The following is a 10,406-nucleotide window of genomic DNA, read 5'->3' on the forward strand; positions in this document are numbered from 1 at the left end:
CAGTCCTCTGTGTCTTGAAGAAACACCTGATTCTGTGTAACACTAATCATTGTTAGCCCCTCCCAGTGACGTTAATTGCACATTCAATATCCATTAAGTCCTTTCCCCAATTAATATTTAAACAAATATAGCTATATAAATGTATATTTTCATCAGTATCTACATGCCTTATTGAAACTTAATACATCTTACCTCAGAAATATTATATTGTTTGCAAATCAATTTAAACTTCTGTCACTGAAATTCTGCCACCAACACTATAATAACATAAAAATAAATTAACCTGGTCCCAATCTGTGTTTCTTTCACGATCTTCAAAATACCCTTTCAAATAGTCTCCTTTTGTATGGTTTCCTTTGACCAGAATATTTCTTCTTCCAATATCTCTGATTGCCATACTGTAACGTCTTCTTTTGTGACTGTGAAATTGTCCATTTACAGTGCAGGTCTTTTTGGCTGTAAGCACATTTAGTAGTTGTTCTAGTTCTAGTAATTCATTAGAGAACAGATATGTTACCATGGGAAAATGCACACTTAAAAGACAAAACATTTAAAAGACAGTATTTTTTTTCTTTTTGTTATGACATTAATTCAATTCCTCATTTTAATACTATTTTCTCAGTTTGGTACTGGAGGTAATTTCTGCTTCACAACTCTGGAAGTTCCAGACACCAGCTCCTCAGCCTTTCCTTCTTTACATACTGCGCTCAGAGGTTTTGCCTATGACATTGTCAGAGGAAAACAGATGTGACTGAAAGGCAATTCATCTTTTATTTAATCATAATCTCTGACAAAGTTCTCTAGTCATTGCTAAACAACTTCACTGTTAAAATTTTCCTATGCAAAGGGAACTCCACACTAAGATGCCACAGCCAGGTATTCGGATCAGGAGGCAGATCCTCTCTAGGATGTCCTGAAATCAATCTTCAGGATGCTCTGCTGCCCTTACACTTCAAAAGTGCAACACAGGACAGCGAATTTTCTGTCTCCTTTGATTAATTGGGAAGCATGCCTGCTCACAGCACTGAAACCAGAATGAGAGAGCCAGGATCCCTAAGCCAAATCTGAGATCATGCACGGATGTACCTCATGACATAGCTTGGGTGCAATGGCTGCTTCTGCTGATGGACTGCCCGGTTATTTGAGGAGGGAGACCATATCCCATTTATCATCTTCCTTCACCCCTGCATTTTCAAATGACACTATAGAAATAATTTCTGTAAACCTTAAAAAAAATGGTCCACAATGGACCTTCTGTCCATTAAAAAAAAAAATGGTCCACAAATTAATTTTAAAGAAATTTAGATTAATGAGAATGTTTTCAAGTGAAAATTATTTTTTAATGTTGTTACTCAGCAAACTGCAAATGGTATAATCTTAATCATAAATCTCACAATAAGATTTCTGATAAGATGCTTCACTACATTCTTTTGGCTACTTAAACAAAGAGATCTGAATGGAGCTACAGGTATATTTGTTTTCTAAATGTAGTAAAATCTAATTTTCTTTTTTCCATGCTTCCCGATTCTTACTCTTTCCTGAAGTTACTGTTAAGAATTAAAATAAATTTAAAGGGACAGTATAATTAGCTTAGACTTAAAATACTTACTCTGTAACAAACTGGTTAAGCACATTTTTTTATTTTTCTGAACATCCTAACACCACCAACCATACAGTCCTGCTATTATCTTCACTGGGGCTCAGACTTCACCATATATAGATATTTAGTAGCACTGTGCTAAAAAGCTACCGTCCATCCATTCTTGTGTTAATTATTTTAGAAAATCTGGCTGGGAAATTTTAAAGGAAGGGCTTTGCTGCCAAACCAGTTTATGTAAATGCAATCGAGGAGCCCCAGTTCAGGGCTAAGGATTAGTATTTTTTTTTAATATTTATTTCTGTGATTCAATTCACCTCTGTGTAACCTATGAATGTTAAAATGTTTTTATCTATGCCCAATTCAACTTTTTAATCTGTTTTAACCCATACTTAATGTAACTTTTTAAAAGTGATTTGAAAAGCTTGTGAAGTGTTGCTGTTAGCAATTGCCACAAACAAGGAAAAGTAGATGTCTTATGACAACCTTTTAAATCTATACTAGGCCCCTGAGTTGATGGTACAGCTTCTTAAACTGCTAAGCAGGCACAACCTTTTACAGAAATTAATAGCTGCTGTTGCTCAGAGCTCAACATTTGTTTTGTTTTGTTCCAGGTTTTTTGTTTTGTTATTTTTGGACCACTTAGAACTCTCCTATACTCCTATTTATTTATGGTTAAGTAGCATTTCTGGTAAGTCCAGCAATAAATTTTCCTAAAGAAAATGAACTTTGCATACTCCAGCTTACCTGTCACTTGGAGCTCAGTGGTACTATTTAGAGAATTGAAAATATATTTTATAAAGAATTCTGGGGAAGGCAAACTTGCTTTCCCCATACAGACTCCTTGGAGAGCCAGAGTAAGGATTAAAGCAGCCAGGCGTGGAAGAGTGTTTTCATCAGCACCATCTCTGTCCATTATATCAGCATTTTTCTCCAGAGTGCTCACATCAACACACTGAAATCAGGAGAAAACAGCATGAAGACAGTCCTGGTCACCTCCATTTAAATAATCAGAGTGACAGGAGGAGAAACTGGGGAGAACAATTTCACAGACAGTCAGAGTAAAAAAAATGCTAAGATGTAAGCTGTTATTGCCAGGAAGACAGCTAATCAAAGGACATTTTCCGACAAACAGGCATAGAATAAAAAGTCTTGAACTTTTACTCAGTATCTAATGGGGAAAAAGTATAGTCCTTCATTCAGGTTAATTTTGCTTTGTGTTATTTTCCTGCTGTTTCTATTGTTCCTAGTGTCCTCCTCAATTACATCTACATCTACTTCCAGAAAGTGGAAGAAAGGGAGGATTTTTAGTTAAGACAAGAGAAACTGGCTCAAATAATACAGACTTTAACTCTTCATCTCAACCTTCAGAACAAATTCTTTAAACGTTTTTAGTTCCTTACCTATTAAACAAAATCAATATAGTTTGTTATGGAGTAGTTATCTGGGGACAATATGGAAAGATATAATTTTGCAGAAAAAGGATGACTTTCCTGCTGGGTGGCCAAATAAAAACACTAGTCAGGGGTATACACCCATGTGTGTGGATGCCTGAAAACTTTCTCAGTTACCCAGAAACTTATTCCCCTTTTCTCATTTTCTTCCCTTTTTCCTTTCTTGTTTATTCTCACTGCAAATAGTTGGATTTGAATGAAACAACCAAATTAAAAAACAAAGGCAAAAATTGCTTAATTTCATTTGTTTCTAATTCATATTAACAAAATTAAAAAGTCAGCTAGATGAGCCAGTACAGTAAGTAATTTATTTTGTACATACTCATGTCTCTGTATGTAGGCCGTAAACACTGCAGAGAGCAGGCATTTCTTTTCCTGTTCATTCACTACACATTAAAATTTCCACAACCCAGAATTTAATCTCTCATTTCAAACAAGATATTAGGTGCTATGACTAAAGAAGAGGATATTTTCTGTGAAACCAAAACACATAAAGAGCCACTAAAAATGCTTTTCTTCTATGACTACCCTGCACCGTTGGCCCTTTTCCATAACGCAAGTGTTGTGATGCCAAGGATTATGTTTTGTGTACCTTTCATAAAAGAAACCTCTTTTCCCTCAAGTCAGTGAGTGGGGAAGTCTCAGTTACTGGACAGGCTTGACAACTGATTATACTGCCAGCATAAACAAACAGAACCCTCAGTAATGCATATTATGGGTTGTTATTCTATCTTGACATTCCAAATACCCTCCAGTGCCTCTTTACAGTTGCTCAGATACCATTGGAGTCCTTGGAAATCAGCACGTTCACCAAGACTCAGAACCAAAAGTACTAGTCAATGAATAATTTATGATGGGAAACAATTACACAAAGAAGACAGAGAGAGGAACTGAGGCCCTCAACATTCTGGACACAGCCAGGTCTCCTACCCATCTTCTGTTTGTGCAGAAAACCCTACTACAGCATGCTATAAATTAAAATCTAATGAAACGAAAAGGACAAATTTGAGTTTTGTATAAACCAAATTTAACTCAGTACATTGAACAGGTCTAAGGGGCTACAAACAGGAGGTCAATCTGTACTTTAGGAGTTATCTAATCTGGCAAAAACCTGTTTTATTGCCCATTACAAGGAAAAATTTTTCCTAGATTTTGAACTCTAGAATATTATATTATTATTTTATAGACCCTATTTGAGATAAGAAGTTCTAAACAGCAGTGAGAAAACTCACTGCATGTTTCCTGACTTAGAAAGGATGATCTTAGCTGAAAATACGCAATATGCTTTTTTTAAAACTTTAAACTTAAGCTTATCTTCATCAATCTTTCTACAAGGCATATCCATGCTGGTAGATAATTAGTCACAAATGTATGTGTTCTAACTGAAGGAAGCTATCATATCTTTGGACAGATTCCTTATTCCATCCAGCTTTGGACAGACATGGAAGTGTAGAACCTGGCAAGGATTTCATCACAGCAAAATAATTCATTATTTCACCTATATCAGCCAGTAATGGAGCTGTTCTGCTTTATACCATTGAAATGCAAACATTGCTAGTGTATCGATACCAACAAATACAAGAGATGAGAAAGTATTTTCTGTCCTTGGAGCCAAGTGCAAGATCTTGCATCTACCCAGCTGTGCTCTTTTCCATCTGCCCTAAGCAGGGGAACTGCATCTAAATTACCTATTGGGAATGGCCCCTGAAGTGCAGTATCTCCCCAGCCATGTCACAGCAGTTCCTGTGGAAATGGCAGATGCCAGAAACAACTCACAGAAAAGCATTAAACAGCACATATAACACAACACCAGTTCCCAGCCTGTACTCTCATACTGTCATTTACCAGTTTTCTGGAGGACTGTGATACTGGCACAGTGTCTGTACTAGCATAAAGGCATTCGACCTGTAATAAAGATGAAGTTATTTTTATGTATGTTTTCTTTACCTGGTCTTCAGAAGTTTTAAAATGTTGCCTTACTGCCGCCAAAATATCTTCCGTTTCATTCCGTGAAAAAAAATAACAGTCTTCATCATGTCTTAAACTAAGCATACTCTGTAGGTAAAATTTATAATCCTTATCATTCAAGCTGAATTCTGAAGAACACATATCTCTATGATGAAGAATGTAGTAGAGAAGGATAAGAGAAATTCTCTCAAATACTTCTTCACTGAGATGGTCTTCTAAATCTCCTCCAGCTACGAGTAACAAAGCATCCGGTTCAAGGCACTGTGAAGAAATAAAAATTAATGGAAATTCAGCTCAAGTGACACGCTGCCAGGCATCTGAAAATACAGATAGGAAGGACAGCAGGAGAATACAACTTCTATATTTAAGGGATCAAACCCAAAACTACACAGATGCAGGCTGATGGAGTGGCAGGAGGAGGGTGCAGGTAATTCATTGCAAGATCATACCATGGGGCTTTTTTCCAGACTCCTTTTTATTTTTAAGAAAAGTCAAGTGCCCTAGAGATGGGACTTTGAACAACCTTGTCTATTGGGAGGTGCTCCTTCTCACAGTAGGGGAAGTGGAACTGGTGCCTTAAGAAGCCTCACAGAAACAGAGACTAGACAGGAGTAAGGGAATAAAAGTAGGTATTTATTTGAAAGGCCTTCAAAGGTACCCCCTGGGGACTCTGAAGCTATTCTCAAAATGGACCCCAAGATGGACCCCAGGTCATGAGTTCTTCACCCTTTTATAGATTTGGTTCATTTGTATAGCAGGGTTAATTCTCCAATTGAAGCTTCAGTTTTACCCTCAGCTTGCTACCCCCCCTTAGAGGCTCTTTGGTTTATACTTTTGGCCTAGGACAGTCTTGGTGTCCTTGGAAAGCAGGGCTGGAGAGGCTTTGTTATGTCTACCTACCATGAGAGAGCAGAAATTAACAGGCTACAATAAACTTCAGTCACACACTAAGCAGAACAGAATTTGAAAAATATAAAAATTAAAACCTAAGGCATCAGAACTACATGATCTTTAAAGTCCCTTTGAACTCAAACCATTCTATGATTCTATTTTATGAGTCTATGATTTAGTGGTTTTAGACTCAGTACAATTAGGAATAATTCTGATCAATCATTGTAGAAAGCAAAAGCCTTCCACTGGCTTCAGGAGATTATACTGCTGGTTATAAATTTATTAAATAAGGGCTAGGGCTATTCATATTTTCATCTGTGCATTCTATGTGTTTACATTATAAGATAAAAACAGTTGCTGAACTGTAGTTAATTGAGGCTATGTAAACAGAAGTTATATCATATTCAATGCACTGTTCAGAGATTTAATTGACCCTATAATCACACAGCTATTTTTATGTTTCTCAATGGATTCTGTTAACTGCAACAATGAGATCCAGTGCAGAGAGCCAGCACAAGGTCTAACCCCATTTAGTCCTTCAAATGCATTTCAAGAGAGACTGAAATTACATATTCATCATGTGCAGGCTTTACATCTGAGCACAGATCTTTTAATACGTGTATACATATACAAACACACACACACATATCTATCTCTCTCTCTCAATTTTTTCTTGCTACAAAGACACTTTGCAGAAACTTTTTCCTCTCCTACAAAAGTTAGTCTGTAAATTAGACCAGAAGACTAATAGAGGTCTATCTCAGGCCATGACAAGACACTGAAGTCCAAAATAAAGAATCTTCTTGAAGAAATCTTGTAATTAATGTTATTCATTCTGTATCTGTTTTTTTCTTACAGATTCCTTTCTAAGCATGTTATAGATGTGTCAGCTAATCTCAAGAATGGTAGAGCAGTTGAACTGTACATTTCAGAGAAGAAACTACAACACATGAGATACCATGGGAGGATCAACACTGCACTCAAATAAATTAATGAATCCAGACAGGATCCAGTTTGTAAGAATAAATTTTTTGTGGCTACAAGCATGATGTATTGGTTGGTGGGGCTCACCTTGTATGTTAGTTCATTTTCCTACACTGAAGCTGAGTTAATGAAACTCACATTGTCACGTTCAGAAGTCAAAGTTCCTTGGAGGAACTGAGAGAGCTGCTACTTTTTAATATGAAGAATTCTAACCAAAATTCTCAAAATACTGAATCTAAAATAAAAGAAAAAATGAAAACTGTGGATATTAATATCCAAATTAACTATTTATATACCTAAATAAACTACATTACAGTATGATTCACTGTGTCCTGCCTACATTGCTTTTCAAGGTCTTTAAGCCTAACTTTTCCTAATGCAGTCTCTGAGAATTACTCTTTGGATTAGGAGGAGTCTATTCTGTTTTCTGTCCCAAAGATCTTGAGTCAGTCAACCAGCCTTTATGAACATGCAGTAGTAATACAATAAATATATGGCATGAAGTTGAAGATTTTCAAAGATTTCTATAAGATTTTAAAACCCACTGAGGATAAATTGCAATCAGTGAGTCCATTGTTTGCTCTTGCAAGGAAGAGGACTGAAAAAAAATTGCTATTTAGAAGGAAGCAGGTGCATTGTAAAAGATGCAGTTACTCCATAGCATATGGGTAGCCCAAGGTGAGTGACCCTTGAAGAGATATTAAGAGAATATAAATTGGTTTTTCATTGCGTTGGTTTTTTTGTTTGTTTATTGGTTTGGGGTTTTTTTTGCTGCTACTAATATTTTTACAGGAATAACCATCTGCATGTCCTTGATTTAGAAATGCTTACTTCCTATAAAAAAGAAGCCCAGAACTTGGGCACTGAAGTCTGAGTTTCTTTTGCTTAAGTGGCCAGAAGTACCAAAAATATTTTCTTACCAAGGCAAGAAATATATGACTTCTGTGTGTTTAGGAGATGAAGAAGTGTCAGATGCCATTCAATAGCTGCCAGCCCCTGCCCAAAGGGTCTTAGGGCCACTACGTAACAAAAGATAAGAAGAAGGTCTAAAAAAAGTGTTAAACTTCACTGCCTTAAAACGCCCATTAGAGATATCATAAAAAATAATAATAAAAAAACTCTGAAAACAAAGTCATGTGGTATAAATGGAACCCTGGATTTAGAAAGGAAATTTGAATCTGAAATCAATTAGTGATTCCCAACAAGTATGAGGAAGAAAATACCAAGATAAGGTGGGGCATTCTGTTTCAAATTTTTATGATTCTGAAGGATAGTGCTTCTTGCACAGCTTTTGCTGTCTTGGCTTACCAAATCTTGTTAAATAATCATGGGTGATTTCAGCACAGTGCCATGTGGATTCCATGTGACTGAAAATGCCATATCTCTCTCAAGGATTTCCTACAGAAAACCATGCTCTTGTGGTGCTGGCACAGAAATACTGACAGTGCAGGATGTGTGCAGTGTTTCTGGCTCAGGCGACACTGAGGAGTACTGGAAATGGTGAAAGTCCAAACTCTTCCTATAGGAAATTTCCAAGATGAAACCTGAACAGAGCAGCAGAACTGATAAAAGTCAGCCCCAGCTATGTTTCCCTTAGACTTCTTCAATCCAAGGACACAGTGGGCAAGCTCTCCAGAAATACATCACAAATACAAGAAAAAAAACATGGCACTCGAGAAGAAAAACAAAGAAGATAAAAAAAATCCTACTCCCGTTTAGTGAAGTTTAGGAGGACTCTATATCCACGTTTAATACATTGTCAGCTTTCAATCTGGGCCCATATCTGATGCAGATTCGTTGCCCATATGTGAATAATCTCCTTTATAAAAAATTATCCATTTAGGTAATGACAGACACCTACAATATTTATGTATGAAATTTCACATATGGGCTCGTATGAAAAATGGGAGCATTTTTAGAAAGGGTCACTGAAGTGAGCAGCTGTCTACTGCACAGGATGAAAAGATTCCCATTTCATTGGCTTGGTAGATTGCCAAGAATAGCACCTTGTAAAAGCATTCACCTTTCTGACCATCTTCATAAGTGTAGTATAAAGTGACACTGCTGTATGTAGGTCACTGAACAGTGCCAGAGCCAGAGTAATGAAAGCCAGGGCTGACCAAGCCCTTTGTTGTCTCTTTCAGCTAAGTTGCTCACTAACACTGTCCCTGTCCTTTCTTCACTGAATCAGGAATGAGTTCTGAAAATATTCTCAAGTAGACAACCAATCCCTCTGTTCAACTGTACCCTGGACTACTTCCAGTTTCAGTTTGGATTTGTAGATTCATTGTTCTGCCTTTCATTTTCCTTGACCTGAACTGCTTACCAAAACCCTCCCCTAAATCTTGAATGTTTCAGTGAAGTGGCACATAAATCTCAGACAATCCTGTCTGGGTTTTATTTTTATGAAGTAAAATCCAGAACAACAACAAAAAAAAGTGGCAGAACTGGTCCCCAGCATTTACCTATGTCTTTCCATGGTGGAAATCCTGTGCCCCACATACAAGCTCATGCTTTTATTGTTAGATCAGTTTTCAGTAGAAAAAATTTTGCTGGAAAACAAATACTTGGCAACTTTAAAAGGAAAATTATTAGTGTTATGCGACTGAAGCATGGCATTTTTAAGGAATGTCTCTCATGTTTGGAACATCTCTTCATGAGCTCAAACAATAAATAATAATAATTCAAAATGAAACACAGCAGGGACAATTTTTTTTTTGCTGCAACACATTTTTTACATGTTTAGGTATCATATTCAGGACAGTATCACTAACAAATAATGTTAGAACTCACTGACGATCCTGTAAAGATATCCCTCATTAATTGAAGCACTAACCAGATTACAATCCTCTTGCATGCCATAAATCCGCTGTGGGCACTCAGCTCTCTCCAGTAACATTTTGACCAGTTCTCGTGAGTGGTTCATGTGGAGCTCAGTGTTTTCAGCTGAGAGAACGCGTAAAACTTCCACCAGAGAGCCTCTGCTGGGAGGATTGCTGCCATCCTGCCCATGCTCTTCCCCAGGCTGTCCTTCAGCAACGAGCACGCTGAATATGAAAGCAGAACATACCACCCCAAGAGCTGGATGCTTGGTCAGAAAACACATCTCCTCTTCCTGCAGTGCGTGATCTGCACTGAATGTTGGATTGTTGTTTGCACTTCACAGCTTAAACTCGAAACCTGAAGAATCTGAATGGTAAAGGGGGAAAAAATCCAATCCTTTAATTAGTGCGAATGCAATATGTTCGAAAGGATTTATTAATTGGTCGGCTAAGCTGATTTGCAGTGACAAGCTGTTTTTGAACAACAGGGAGCCTGTAAGGGCTTTACAGCACAGAACAGCAGGAAACTAAGACAACCATGGCCTCAAAACTTCTTTAGAATTACCAGCAAGAGGTTGTCTCAAAGTGCCCTTCCCTCTTCTTAAAAATAAAGTCTATGGCTTTCATTTCAGTGTTATGTTATTGCACTCACTAATAACTATTTTTAGTAAGAACAGGAAAATACCATGG

At 37.2% G+C, this 10,406-nt stretch overlaps 1 protein-coding gene across 1 annotated transcript in view; it reads right to left on the reverse strand.

Moving 5' to 3' along the window:
- The window catches only part of SLC39A12 (solute carrier family 39 member 12), a 33,681-nt gene extending 23,681 nt beyond the window's left edge, over positions 1–10,000 (reverse strand). Inside the window, exons 1-4 of the mRNA XM_069005759.1 lie at positions 9,731–10,000; positions 4,999–5,280; positions 2,345–2,552; positions 284–486 (exon numbers count right to left, since the gene is read on the reverse strand). Coding sequence (XP_068861860.1) covers positions 284–486; positions 2,345–2,552; positions 4,999–5,280; positions 9,731–10,000 — 963 coding nt within the window. The remainder of the gene's footprint in view (positions 1–283; positions 487–2,344; positions 2,553–4,998; positions 5,281–9,730) is intronic.
- Between the last annotated feature and the right edge of the window lie 406 nt (positions 10,001–10,406).

This window comes from Aphelocoma coerulescens, chromosome 2 (genome assembly GCF_041296385.1).
Source record: "Aphelocoma coerulescens isolate FSJ_1873_10779 chromosome 2, UR_Acoe_1.0, whole genome shotgun sequence".
NCBI lineage: Eukaryota > Metazoa > Chordata > Aves > Passeriformes > Corvidae > Aphelocoma > Aphelocoma coerulescens.